This window comes from Triticum aestivum, chromosome 3D (genome assembly GCF_018294505.1).
Source record: "Triticum aestivum cultivar Chinese Spring chromosome 3D, IWGSC CS RefSeq v2.1, whole genome shotgun sequence".
NCBI lineage: Eukaryota > Viridiplantae > Streptophyta > Magnoliopsida > Poales > Poaceae > Triticum > Triticum aestivum.
Genome location: NC_057802.1, coordinates 16448841 through 16463760, shown reverse-complemented (window position 1 = coordinate 16463760; position 14920 = coordinate 16448841). Strand labels below are relative to the sequence as shown.

Here is a 14920-nt window from a genome sequence, read left to right as displayed (position 1 = left end):
AGCACCCGGAGAGGTACGCTGTCATAGGTGCAAATCTTGACAGCAAATAGGAAGGCGAGCTCGTCGATTTCCTCCGTGAGAATCAGGATATCTTTGCATGGTCTCCCAAAGACATGCCGGGTGTCCCGACGGATTTCGCCGAGCACAAGTTACATGTCCGGTCTGATGCCAAGCCAGTCAGGCAGCCCTTGCGCCGCCTGTCAGAAGAGAAGAGAAGAGTCGTTGGAGAAGAGATAGCCCGGCTGCTGGCAGCCGGCTTCATCATGGAAGTGTTCTTTCCAGAGTGGCTGGCCAACCCAGTCCTTGTACTGAATAAAAACAAGTAGTGGCGTATGTGTATTGATTATACCAGCCTCAACAAAGCCTGCCCCAAAGACCCATTTGCTTTGCCGAGAATTGACCAAGTGATAGACTCCATAACCGGATGCGAGCTGTTGAGTTTTTTGGACGCATACTCAGGGTATCACCAGATCAAGCTGAACTCGGCCGACAGGCTGAAGACCGCCTTCATCACACCGTTTGGAGCCTTCTGCTACTTGACCATGACATTCGGCTTGAGGAATACCGGCGCCACGTTTCAACGTTGCATGCAGAAGTGCCTCCTCAAGCAGCTCGGCAGGAACACCCACGTTTATGTGGACGATGTTGTGGTGAAGACGGAGAAGCGTGGAACGTTGCTAGAAGACCTCAAGGAGACCTTTGAGAACTTGCGCCGATTTCAAATCAAGCTCAACCCGGAGAAATGCGTCTTTGGAGTACCAGCCAGTCAGCTTCTTGGTTTCCTGGTCTCAGAGCGCGACATAGAATGCAACCCCGTGAAAATCAAGGCCATTGAGAGGATGGAAGTGCCCACCCGACTGCTGGACGTGCAGAAATTCACCGGCTGCTTGCATCCATCAGCCGCTTCATCAGTCGGCTGGGCGAGAAGGCTCTTCCCCTGTACCAGCTCATGAAGAAGACCATTTTTTTCGAGTGGAACGACAAGGCGGATGAAGCTTTCTTTGGGAGACCATGGTGAAGCGGCGCGGTAAACCATGCGAACGGGCGGGTTGATGTAGACCGGGCTACAGGAGCGGCGTCTTGCGCACGTCCATTGAGCAACAATCAAGCGTGATCCCAGCAAGCTGATATAAACCGGGCCACAAGGGCGGCGTCTTGCGCACGCCCATTGGGCATCATGGTGCAGTATAATTTCACACGTGTAGTGGGTAATTTAACGTGCACATATAGAAATAATACAGGGGCGAGTAATCATGCTCGGATGAATCAAATACGGAATCAATAACTCCCGAACCTACCGCGTTTTACACTTTGAGCCCGAACGCTGAAATCGCCGTCCATCTTGTCTCCCGATTTTTAAAGCCACGAGTAGTGCCACGTCAGCCTGCTACCACCGTTCGTCCTGAATGAAGCTCGGCCCGAACGCCCCTCCCTCTCACTCTCTCAGCGGACCTTATCCTATCCGTTCCCCTCCCCACCTTGCTCGCCGCCGCACAAATCGACACCATAGCCGCCGCTAACCATGCGCCATATCCGGCCACCGCAATGCAACTGCGTGCCGTCGCCTTCGTACAACATCTCCCGCCCGACGACCATTGCCTCCGCCGCGCAGCAAGAAGCCACACAGTTCCCGCGGCGGCCTCGCGGGGAGGAGCACGGCAGGCCCTGGCGGCGGCCTCGTGTGCGGGTCAGGGCACCACACCAGGGAGACGGGTCTCGCCCTCCACGGGATCCCGATGCGGGGTGGAGTCGCGGTGGAGGTGCTGCTCGTGGGGGGAACGATGGCCTGCCTCGCGCGAGTGCGGTGGTGAGGATGTGGGATGGCTGCGGCGGGCGGCTACGTAGCGGGTGGCAATGGAAGCTGCCGAGTCGCGACACTAGAGGGGGAGGGAGCGGCTAGTGATGGGGGCGAGGGCTGGGGGTTCTCCTCGTCTCACGCGGTCGCTGAGGGAAGCCAGCGGCTACTTCTGTTTCCGTTGGCAGCCGCTCCCGTTTCTGATATGAGTGGATCCTGCTCCCGCTCGCCCCTGGTCAACCTCCTGCGTCGGCGCGCCACTGTCGCCTCCGCCGACTCCACCCATGGGTGGAGGAGATGGCCGAATCGGCCGCCGTGACGTGCAAGCGCGGCCTGCTCCTGCACAACCACCAGCGCCAGTGGAGGAGCTGCAGCGGGGAGGTGTTCATCTACTCATTTTTGTCACTGGAATAAGGTGCGCCTGTAATGACGTCTGATGATTTTGCTAGGAGTTAATCTACCTGCTAGATGATGAGTACGACCTGCTAGATGATGAGTACTATGAGCTTTTTGAACACAATTTGGCATGATGCTTGTGTATGAAACAGTCCCTAAAAATTGCCACGCTACACTAAAATCAGAGTAGCACACACTTTTGACGTGATTTAGTTACTAGATTTGCCTTGTGAGTAGTACAGAATTTTAGGATTTTGGTCTAATAATACATGGCAATTTCTAATCATGATGTTTAGCAAAACATGGCAAGTTCTTAGATTATTTACAAATTATCACAGCATGGCAACTTTATAATTTGTTAGTTCATTCACCAAACTAGAGAAAATGTACATATAGGTTTGCGAAACTATGATGTATTTTTGCCTCGGCCACTAAAAACGTACCGGCATGGTAGATTTGAGACCATGGGCACATGGCATATTTAAATTTGCTCTTCTCTACAACATGACAATTTCTGAAAGTTTCTAAAACATGCCAATCTTGATATACTTCAAATAGTTTGCCACCATTTCTCTTCAAATGTAAGTTAGTTTTTATTTCTCTAACATGGCAAACTTAGTATATGGACCATGGCACAATTAATTGATGGACCATGGCAAGTTTAATTCAAGTATCATGGAAAAATTATTTTCTCTAATATGGCAGACTTGCCATGTTTTTAGACACCTCTAAAATTGCCATGACAAAACCACTAAAACATGGCAAATTTTTAAATTTTTAAATCATGGCAAACTTGCCATCCTTCAAATAGTTTACCACCATTTTCTTTGAATGTAGATTATTTGTTATCTCTTTTTAACATGGCAAACTTATTTGATGGACCGTGGCAACATTAATATATTCGCCATGGCAAGTTTAATCCATGTACCATGGCAACTAACACAAAACTTACCACGGCAATTTAAGATGTGCTTTTGCCTTGGCAAATTAAGATGTGTTTTTTATGGTTTGTTTTGCCATAAAAAACTAACATAAATTCTGAAAGTTTCTAAAACATGGCAGTATTGCCATCCTTCAAGTAATTTGTCATCATTCTACTTTAAATGTATGCTAGTTTTCATTTTTCAAACACGGCAAACTTAATATATTGACCATGGCAAAATTAATTGATGTACCATGGCAAGTTTAATTGCAAGTATCATGGAAAAATTCTTTTGTCATATCACGGCCAAATTATTTTACAAATGACATTTTTCTTTATAGATTTTACATGGCAAGTTTAACTCAAGTATCATGTCTACATTTGCCATGTTTTTAGACATCTCTAAAATTGACATGACAAAACGATCACTAAAACATGGCAAGTTATGAAAGTTTTTAAATCATGGCAAACTTGCCATCTTTTGAATAGTTTTCCACCATTTTCTTGAAATGTGGATTATTTTTTTTTATCTCTTTTAACATGGCAAACTTATTTCATGGACCAGGGCAACATTAAATGACCAAGTTTAATCCATGTACCATGGCAACTAACATATACTCTTACCATGCCAATTTAAGATGTGTTTTTGCCATGGCAAATTAAGGTATGTTTTTAGGGTGTGTAAAATTTTGAAAGTTTCTAAAACCCGGGCAATCTTGCGGTCCTTCAAATAGGTTGCCACCATTTTCTTCAAATGTATGTTAGTTTTCATTCCTCTAACACGGCAAACTTACTATATGGACCATGGCAAAATTAATTGATGGACCATGGCAAGTTTAATTCAAGTACCATGGAATATTTATTTTGTCACATCGTGGCTATTTTTTTTACATAAATGACATTTTCCTTTATAGATTTTACATGGCAAGTTGGACTCAAGTATCATGTCTATTTTTTGTCCATGTTTTAGATTCCATGGCAAAACAATCACTAAAACATGACAAATTCTGAAAGTTTTTTAATCATGGCAAACTTGCCATCTTTCAAATAGTTAACCCATTTTTTCTTGAAATGCATGTTACCATGGTCCATATAGACATGGAAAATTTTCCATATTTTATTTATATATTTTTTAACATGGCAAACTTTTTTATGGACCATGGCAAAATTAATTTATGGATCATGGCAAGTTTAATCCAAGTACCATGGCAAATTCATACTCGATAACATGGCAAGTTTAATCCAAGTACCATGGCAAAAACTTTTAAATTTGCATGTTTTCTCATTTAATACCATGGCATTTTCTTGTGTATATGCTGTTTTTCTGTTTTTTTACCAGGTCCAATTTTATTTTCTATTCTACGGAAAATTCATCAAGTATACCATGGAAAACTTCTAATTGTGTCATGGCACTTTTTGTTCCTGTTTTTAATTTCTCTTGGTCGTGTGTAAGGAAAATGCAAGTAAATTTGTGTATTCAAAGATGTCAAAGTTAATAAATTTTGATCCATTTGACATGGGATTGCTCAGAATTTTTCTATACATGCCCAATGGCAATTTTTGTACAAGTCTTTTTTGTTCTATCTTATATGGTCATTTTTTTGTGTTTTCTTAATATTATCATATTATGGCAAAATTTCCATGCTCAATTTGTCATGAAGTGTGCATGAACATCATGTCAAATCATGAAAATTTCTGTAATATACCTTTTTTCATGATTATATGGTAGTTCTGTTTATTAAAGCATGGCAACTTTTTGTTCCTGGATATTTCAGGTAGTGTTTTTCTTGGTCCAGTACATTTTTAGGCCTTTTTTGTGTTTTCTCTATTGTTTGGGATACAAGCAGTTTTGGGCCTTCAATATTTTAGTTCTTTGTTTTTTTTATTATTGTAGGCAATGACGTTTCTGGGCTTGCCCCATTTTTGGGCTGGTCCGCTGGAGGGGAAGAGCCAGATCGTTGTCCCTGCTAGCGACAAGTTTATCTGAAGTGGGATGGTTCGGGCTAGAGGGGTACTTCTACCGAACGAGTTCGTTCGTTCCAGCGACTCTCCCAGCACGAACGACTCGTTCGGGCTGGGGTATCCTCAAGCCGATCGTTCGGCAGTTATCGATGTCCATCAAATATGTTTGCATAAAAGAACTAGGACAGATATCACCTGATTGTTTTTTGGGTAACCCGACGTGTGATAGATCCATGTGGCCTATTGATGCAAACCGACAGCGTGTTTCGCCCATGTTCATTTTTGTTTTTGCTTGGGGAAACGGGCCAGTGCAGTTTCACGTGGAGGAGGTCCTGGTGATGTGGAATCCGGCGGTTCAAGCATGAGGCCAGGGCGGCTTGGCGCGAACGGCTCGGAGGGTAGCGGAACGGTTCAGGGCCGGTTGACGGAGACTCGTCGGCAAGCATGCGGTGAAGATGGCGGGTTGAGGTCAGAGCTGCAGTAACGGCGGGTTGAAGTGTGGCGGTTCAAGGCCACAGCGGCGTACGGCTCGAGGTGACGGATTCCCGCGACTTGGCACGGGGCGGTTTAGCTTGGAAGGGTGACTTGAGAACCCTGGTGGAAGCGACTCGGACTCGCCGTGACTTGAAGCTCTGGCCAAAGCAAAACCGGCGGGTGGCTCTGGCCAAAGCAAAACCGGCGGGTGGCGGCTCGAAACCAAACCGCGGCCTTATCCGTTTCCGAGTCATGGTCTTCTTTCACTTTGGCTCCTCGTATTGGTACTAGTTGCTTGCTGGACAGATTTCTCCTCCTCCAAATCTGAGCTTTTACGTGGACAGCATTCAAATGCTTGATGAACCACTTTATACGAACAGCAGCACAAAAACAGTATGATCTTGACTACTAGATCGGTCTTGACTTGACGCCGACTCATATAATTTTTTGGCATGGACGGTAAGTGTATTAGATTAATCCTCGGAGTTGTCTGTCCGAACGCAGCGAGTAAATAACCGATTCAGCCTTTGCTTTATCAAAGGATGCCTTGACTTACTGATTGCTTCACATTGACGTGACTTGCCGACTGATTCTTCTGTGGACTAGTACTCCCTCTTGCATACGTGTATCCAGCTTGATCCATTGGAGGAAAAACAAAGGACTGCGGCGATTTAACCACGGCGCTGGATTGCTTCGCGTCGGTTTTGGTGCATCCGCCCCGTAACCCGAGTAGGAAAGGTGCAAACGGAAAGTTTATTCTCGGTCTCGACGATTCTTCTGGACAGCAGTTACGGCGCACACAACCCTAATCTCTCAATCTTCAAACTCGCATCTGCCAACCTCCAAATCGATCATAATTCTGAATGTAAACCGGTGAACGTGCTAGCTTTGTCCACGCCGGGTTATCTCGCGTGATTTTCATGCTGACGATTTTCATCTGACATACCACGAGCTTCTCAATCCCTTAAAGAGATCCCTCCAAAAACTCAACACCACCGTGCGCAGGCCCCACGATGGGCGCCAACTGTCGTGGAATTGTCACGGCAGATGTCCTATTGTGAGGACTTAGTCGTGAGGCCAACGCATCTATGTGGTAGCTTGAGAGGGGTTGAGCGGAATCGAGAGACGCAACACAAGACAAGGATTTAGACAGCTTCGGACCCCGGGAAACATCATCCGGTAACAACTCTACATGCTGTTTGTGGCTAGGTCTCATTATCATCATGAGAGAGTCGCCGGTAAACCGGCTCTTTGTGTTTAGCCCTAGAGATTGTTTCTTCTTGCTTGTTCCTCTTTGGGGAGCCCTGCCCCTCCTTATATATGTTGAAGGAGCGGTTTGCATGACTAGTCCTAGTTGGATTAGGATTACTCTATTACAAGTGGAGTCTTAGTCTTGCTTCCTTTATAAGGGAATACTCCTTATACTTTCCTCTTAAACCGGCCCACCATAACATGAACCGGCCTTCTGGGCATTGAGCCTAATCCTTTATCTGACCCGTCGTCGGGGTCATTCGTGAGTCGCCAGGCTCGTAAATCATCAGACCAGTGAACCGCCAGACCCATGAATCGCCAGTCCTCTGGCGGGTTATGATGAAGCGCCAAGTCCGGCCGGGTTATACTTCCGACCGGGTTACGCCGCGGGGTATATCCCCGGCAACCCGCAAACGCGATCTTCGTGAAACTGCAAACGCGTTTTGCGGGTCAAGTTTTTGCGGGGTCTGCTAGAGTTGCTCTTAAAACCATAAAACGCTAGCGCACAATATAGCCGTGATGGGAGGTAACTCATGCTGCCCCAATCAACCATTGTAGGCATAGAGTTGCAGTTTCAAGCATAGAAGAAAGAAAATGGACGACATGAATCACAAAATTGGCGCGAGTCAGTCGTAACGTAGGCTTGGGGGGTATTAGGAATTCCACATTGCACACGAAAGCCAAAGATTGGACAGCGGCTGAGGAAACTGCTGGTGTGTGGGTCAGCAACATGGAGAACTGTGCCCACCCTAGTGTTATGAATCCAAATTAACACACTCCGAGTCATGAGCTTGCTCTTGATTTCCTCTTTTCGTCTCAATTTGACAACGTAGAACTGGCGTACATATTACAAGAGGACTAGTACAAATGCCTGTGTGTTGTAACAGGCGAAAAAATTACAAAACCTGCTTCGTGTGCCACCTTGTGCCATTTATTTCTTATAACCAATTCTATAAATCTTGGTAATAAGGTTGTTTGGAGCATGAAGTGTGGACGTGAAGAACCAGCCTAACTTGCTTCGTCTAGTGAAAGAGTAGTGGTGCATGAAATAGTATGTGAATCGGTTATATGTTTTATTTTTTGAAAAAAAAACAAATATTTGTTTATTTTTTAAGAAATTTAAATTTTTTAATTAGAATTGGAACATATTTGAGGCCGAACATTTTATGAACGCATGATTTCTTTTGGAATTTATTTATTTATTTTGTGAACAATTATAAATGTTTTTTTAATTGGAACAATTTTTTGGTAATTTTCAGCATTTCCTAAAAGTGTGAACATATTTAAAATATGTATATATTTTTGAAACCAGGAACAATTAGAAACTCTCATTATCTTAAAAAATACACGCGCAGTGCCTGTAAATAAAAAATGATTCCTGGTGTCCGGACCATGGAGTATAGAGTTAGAGCATGGTTAATAGTATAGCCGACTATTAATCAGTGCCCGCTTCTCTTCTCTCTCCTCTTTTCCCTCCTCCAACTCATTAAAAATATAATATTTAAACCCTTACAACCCGTCTACATCATCCTATTGTACTTGCTCTTAAAGAAGTCGTAGTGGTGTCCTTTGATGGTGCCTCTTTCGGCTTAGCACTATCACTGGGTGGAAGAGTGGTGTATTTATTTTTAGTGGGTCATACAAACGTTAGAATGTTCTATACTAATTGAGAGTTTATTAACTAATTCAAAAGTTTTTTTTAGAATTTTCAAAAGATTTAAATTCAAACGGATATTTACTATGTTGGATTTTTAGAGGTAGTTGTTTGTTTGATTTGGAAGAGTTCAAATATGCACGTGCGTTGCAAAAGGAGGAAAGATTAATGTGTCCAACAAAACACCCATCATCATAGCATGGCAGGGGTAGGGAGGTGCATGCCGATATATTCGTCAGTTTCTCTTTAACCATGACAACCAACCTCTAGTTGGATTGGATGGTTTGGAGGGCGGTGGTACCCCAATACCAACAAGAATTAAAATCTACCTTGACGCTTTCATGTCTCACGAAGGCGAAATATTATTTTTATGGATGGCGATGTTCGTGTCGATAGCGAGACGCTTGTGGTGTGTTCATCAATCTCAAAACCCGTCCGGTCAGTCTCTCTAGGGGTTAGTGTATGTATGTGTTTGTGAGTCTGTGTTTTTACTGCATTTTTCGAAAGAAGGTTCCATCTAACTTTTGTATGCAGCAATTTAATGTGTCATGCGTCCCATCGGAAGGAGAAAATCAACGCACGATTTTAGTGTCTCATTCAGGTTGCCACTTTTCATGTTTGCCACCACCCTCAATGATGATATGATTTTTGGTGTTCACAATTCAGAAACTTGATGAACCCACATTCGTGTCCTTCGATGTTGCTTCAATCAGCGTGCATTGAAATGAGATTGTTTATATACAGTTATTTGTTAATATTCAAAAGCAGACATGTTTTTGCTATGTTGATTTTCTTTTTAGAAAATGTTGGTTGTTTGGTTTGCAATATTAAATTATGTTTCTTTTGTTTTGCACTTCTTGGACTTGGCCCAAACACAAGCTTCTCGTGTTGATTGTAGGCTCTTTCTCTAAAAAAACACGCACACTTTGTAGAGTCCAGAATCGCACACGTATCTCTTTCCATTCCAGATCACAATAAAAAAGGAAAGTTTCCTAGCACATAATCTTAGTGTGCATGTATCCAACGGCTTGAAAAGGTGTCTGAGACTCCTTTAAATCTCAGTCAACTGAGATTTAGCGAACCTTTTAAAATTAGTAGATTTTTGAGGGGTCTTTAAAATTAGTAGCTGAACTCATTAAAAAAACTAGCTAGCTCAAAGTAGAGGCAAAAGGCGATGATTGAATTTAAATGCATATTTTCTAATTAGTGCATCTAATTCAATTTTTTTTATAAATATATCATTTAGTCAAGCATATGCCTGTATGATCCTTCACGTTTGACAATATTTTTTTAAAGAAAACTTAGTCGGCTCTTTTGTACGAGATTACAATATTTCTTCTAGATAAACTATTGATGTCAAAATCCACAAATACGAATCATATGCATAGCATGCACAACAATCATTGCCTTTCAACTGACTACAGTCAAATCACGAGCACGATCATAAACTACTGATTGACCCGACACCACATGGGGCGCATCGTCGGCTTGTTTCTTGCATGTTTAAAACAATGTATATATGTACACACACACACCATATATGAGGTCTAGCTACGAACCTCTGGAGCATTTGGTACTGCTCCCATGCATGTACTACTGTAGTGCAGCCGACCAGGCGCTGTGCCCTAGAACCAGCGGGCTCCACTTACCCATGTTGTAGCTGTCGCAAGCGCTGATGCTTGCCTCCTTCATCTCGGTCTCAGAGACGCCACTGTTGCAGATGTTTGTGAACGCCCTCATGTGTTTCGTGCCATACTGAGTGAGTGATCCGCACTGGGACTCGAAAACTCGCACCTAACAGCAGTGATTGGCATCAGTAAACAGTAAACTTAAGCTCAACCGGAAACATAAAGAGTACTGCAGGGTGTTGCATATTTATGGGATTGTAAACAAGGAATTGTTACACTCACCATCGTCTTCAGACAATCCCAATAGTCTACTAATGGCTGGCCAGGGCCTTTAGTAGCCTCAAGCACCGAAGGCCCCTCAAATCCAAAGACAAGCTTCCCGATGAAATCGATACTGCTGTCGAGATGCTTCCTGTGTAACACAGTTTCTTTGACCTCCCTGAGAGCCCTCTGCTTCTCCTCTGATCCAACATTTAACTGCTCATGCTGAAAGCGAGAAGATACATTGTTAGCAGACAAATTTGGCAAAACAAAACACATGAAAATTAGTAGTAACAGAGAAGATGAGCTACACAAGAAATATATAACTGGGATTTTACCTTCTTCCACATGAAAAGAATATCAACATCTCTTTGATTGATTGCACCCTTGAGGCTGGGCGAAAGCAGGAACGAGGTGGTTAAAGCAAGAACGGCACCCCCAAATGACTCCAATATCGGTTCTCATGTCAGGGAGTATGGTGACAAGACATTCAAGGATGACAAGCTTTTCCTTTATCAAGGTTTCTATCCTGCGAAGTCACATGGTTCCAGCGGCATGAGCTTAATTGCACAAAAGGACCAACAAACCTAGCTCTCGATAAAAATATAAGCTCCAAAACATGTACAATTAATGAAACCTCTCTCTTCAACTTATCCTCTGAATTTTTTTTACCAATTTGTTTTATATTTTTTCTCAAGATGCTTATTGACTTAAGCTTTCCAAAGTAAAAAGAGTCACTCAATTCAGAGTTTACATGAGAGGGTCAATAAAATCTACAACCGATCTAAAAAATTGTGACAAACAGTTGTTCGAAACTTCGAAGGCCAAAAGATTGTTCGACAAAGAGCACATTGGCAAGCACATTTGAAATAGCAAAACAGAATGCTATGTGATAAGAAAAAATTCTGTTATTCACCTAGACATTAAAAAAAAATCTCAAGCCACTCTGATCCATTCCGTGTTATTCACTGCACTACAATTTATGCACAAACAAAATAAAGACCAAGAAGCAATGAATCTGGAGGTTCCTGACCTTGATGCAGCAAAGGAGACACGGCTATATGTGGTTCTGCTCGGTAGCCGATAAGTCATGAGATCCTTCTTATTGCTCCTGTACGTCGTCACATTGCAGATAACTGTAGCTACTAACATCAATCAACATTCCTTCCAAGCACTTGAATTCGGTAGACACTATCAATGCCTTGGAGTACATTGGATCTAAAGGCAGCCTAGCCATCTGTTTACCCACTGGATTTGACAGCTTACAATGATCAGTCAAATAATTTATCATAATAACCTGAATAACCCACATCATGTAAGTAATATGATATCTCAATTAGGGTGTGTGTGTGTGTGTGTGTGTGTGTGCCCGTGTAGCTGGTCTATTTGCAAATGAAACTGCTCCAAGAAAATTTCAATTAGAGCTAGGTGACAGTGACAGATTACTACATATATGTGAACCTGTATTATCGTACAGTCATACATACTTGAGCTAGCTGATAGTGACAGATTACTACATCTATGTGAACCTTTATTATCCTACTCTGCTTCTCTTGATCCTCTTTGAATTGCTATAAAGCTCAGATTTGGAAACTTAACCCTGAACTTACGAAACATGCTTTCAGTTTCCAAAAAGGAGGTAAATTTATTTGGCATGATCAAGCCAAATCAACCTCATCCATCTTGGTCCCTAGCTTAAATGATATAAAGTTGAGGCAACTGACCTTTTCCACTTTACAATCAGATTACGGTCTGCATAACCCTGGTCCAGGCAAAACACATACAGCTCATTTGATATATCCTTCCTTCTTCTATAGAAAAGATCATAAATGTAATGGCTTCTTGAAATGCGGAAAATTGGGTAGAGTGCTTCACACTTTCTCTTCCTGTCATGTGTATCATTTTCAGCTGTGCATGCAGATCATATTAGTACTCATCCTGTAGTACGAAATATCAATCGACATCTGAAAAGGTCACATCGATGGATAGCATGCTTGATAATATGCATACCTTCTCTAATTTTGGCATCCAGCTCACGGATTGTGGGTTCAATAAGAACCCACCCTTCAGTATATTCGACACGGCCTAACTTTATCTTAGGCATACTATCACAAGGGTTGTCCTAAGGCAGGCTTGGAATGCACAAACCTGAGAAACAATAGAACATATGCCTTGTCTGGGAATTGCAACTTATATAACTATTAAAAGGAACTATGACATACATAAACTAATCAGACCAGCAGGCACTCAATTGACTGAACAAAACACTTCCATTAAGTGATTAACTATCTCTTACGATATCTATGGTATAATAGAATAAACAAATCAGAAAAGCAATATATGATTACTGAAACTGGTTGTTTGCTATCAAGAAAAGTAGTGGTGTTGCAGCAAGATGATCTGAATGTAAATCAAATGGAGCTGAATTTTAACCGTGCTTCTTGCGGCTAGTTCGTCTAGCGATGGAATATGAGTAAACCCATCTAGCTTAACATAACTATTTAATAGGTTCAGTTTTTATTCCTGTCAAATCTGAATATAAATACCACAACAGTTACCAACTTCATGATGTGTGTATCAGGACCACATAAACATTCTGGAGTTTTCATGCTAATACTCCAATTCTGGAGTTTGCATACTGATACTCCAAAGTAAAAAAGGCACATCATACATTTTTCCGGAGTGTTGATCAAAATTTCCAAAAACAACAGCCCATTGATATTTGGAAAAGAGGTTGGAGCTGAACCATATCTTCAAGCAAGTTAATTCTCAATCATGTGTCAGGCGTACAACACATTACTTCCTCGGGGTCGCTAGAACTAAATTCAATAGTATGAATAGCATATGTAGGTGATTTCTGATGGTCATCACAATAAATCAAACCAAACAAATAGAACATCTTTGTGATGGCGAAATTATAGGAACTCAGTATGATTATATCTATATCAATCTACCAGAAGGTACAGGTTATAGTAAGCAACCGAAGAATATATAAAATCCTATCAAAACTCATGCTCTTTCAAATTTCAGTTTCAAAAGATTACAGTAAGCAACCGAAGAATATATAAAATCCTATCAAAACTCATGCTCTTTTCAAATTTCAGTTTCAAAAATATTCTGAAACATAACAAACATGTCGCAAAAAGCCATCAAAACTGTAAGTGCATCTAGTGCCACCCCTAGTTGGTTTTAGAGTATTGACGACAAACCTGGTTGAGGGACTAATGTGTTTATGAGAATTGCAGGATAACACAGGTAGTAGTCCCTCATTGATTCGGTTTACCTACCGGAGATGACCCCTAAAAATGTGTGAAGACATTGAAGACAATGATGGTATGTGAAGACAATCACATCGAAGCTTATGACTCGAGAAGACATTCACGTGAAGACTATGGAGTGCGAAGACATAGTTGTTTCGTAGTTTCCTTTTCTTCTTTATTGAGTCGTAGGAACCACCCTACTGTTAAGTGGGATCCAAGTGAACAAAGTCAGAGTGACTGAAGTGATGCTCAACCAAATCCTATGTCTTCGAGCGAAGACAATGAGAGCAAATCTTATCCAGAGCTGGATGAGTCAGCTTTACTTGTAGCCCAAGTCAAGCTGCCGCATGTGTTTGAAATCTGACCGTTGGAACACGTGTCAGTTCCTTAGTGACCCAGGGTCATTTCGGACAAATCAGGTCGGGTTGCCTAGTGGCTATAAATAGCCCACCCCCTACACCATAAATTGGTGGCTGCTCGGAGTTAGTGTACGGCTTTTGTCGTTTGAGAGCAACCCACCTCCGAAGCTTTTGAGAGAGAGAAATCCTTGCGAGGACAAAGCCCAAACACCCAGAGCCAAAGAGTGTTAGGAATCACTGAAGTCTTTCTGTCTGCGTGACCTGAAGACTTGTTACACTTGAGGACTGTGAATCCTCCAGCCGGTTAGGCGTCGCGTTCTGAGCATCCAAGAGTCATTGTGGATCGCCGGTGAACAAAGTCTGTGAAGGTTTGGAAGTCTACCTTGAAGACTTACTGGAGTGATTGGGCGAGGACTGGGTGTCCTTAGCTCAAGGGGAATAAGGTGAAGACACGGTCTTCTGAGTTAAATCTCAGCCTCCCTAACCAGACGTACAGTTGTCACAGCAACTGGAACTGGTCCAACAAATCCTTGTCCTCATCTGGTTCTATCTTCTCCCTCACTTTATTTACAGTTTCCCTTCGTGAAGTCATTGCCTGCTTGTGTTACCTGTTTGACTTCACTGTGAGACTTCTATTGTTGTTTGGCTTCACACTATCTTCCATCCTTATCATTACTACCTAGCTGCTATTAGTCTTCGTGCTTTTACTTCATTGAATACTTGTATGGCCTGCCTAGTGTAGTCTACCTTCCGCTGCATGTTAATAGGTTCATTTCTATCGTTTGTCTTTGAAACTCCCATGTTTTGAAGACTTTCATAAAAATCGCCTATTCAACCCCCCCCCTCTAGTCGATAACTAGCACTTTCAATTGGTATCAGAACAAGGTACTCCCTTGTTCTATGTGATTCGGTTTAACCACCTGGAGTTTTAGCTATGTCGACTGCAGGGATAATCAAA

The 14920-nt window shown here is 42.5% G+C and overlaps 1 protein-coding gene and 1 long non-coding RNA gene across 3 annotated transcripts; one reads left to right on the top strand and one right to left on the bottom strand.

Moving 5' to 3' along the window:
* The first annotated feature begins 1293 nt into the window (after positions 1 to 1293).
* On the top strand, positions 1294 to 5328 carry LOC123076928 (uncharacterized). 2 transcript variants are annotated; one of them, XR_006436294.1, is made up of 2 exons: positions 1294 to 2210; positions 5008 to 5328. It is a non-coding gene; the product is annotated as an uncharacterized lncRNA (long non-coding RNA). The 2 variants fall into 2 exon arrangements; XR_006436295.1 differs by having other exon boundaries at positions 1294 to 3777.
* Positions 5329 to 9784: 4456 nt separating this feature from the next.
* Positions 9785 to 13691, bottom strand: LOC123076927 (vacuolar-processing enzyme beta-isozyme 1). The gene is made up of 5 exons (XM_044499081.1): positions 12068 to 13691; positions 11377 to 11591; positions 10682 to 10872; positions 10365 to 10568; positions 9785 to 10248 (listed from the first exon to the last, which is right to left on the bottom strand). Exons 3-5 carry the CDS (start codon positions 10691 to 10693, stop codon positions 10048 to 10050), a joined length of 417 nt encoding a protein of 138 aa, XP_044355016.1. The 5' UTR covers positions 10694 to 10872; positions 11377 to 11591; positions 12068 to 13691; the 3' UTR covers positions 9785 to 10047.
* Positions 13692 to 14920: the final 1229 nt, after the last annotated feature.

Bases quoted from the DNA above. Each gene is read 5' to 3' on its own strand.
- LOC123076927 (XM_044499081.1), bottom strand. The intron at 10,249-10,364 runs GTGAGTGTAACA...CACTGCTGTTAG, and splicing joins GGGATTGTCTGAAGACGATG to GTGCGAGTTTTCGAGTCCCA.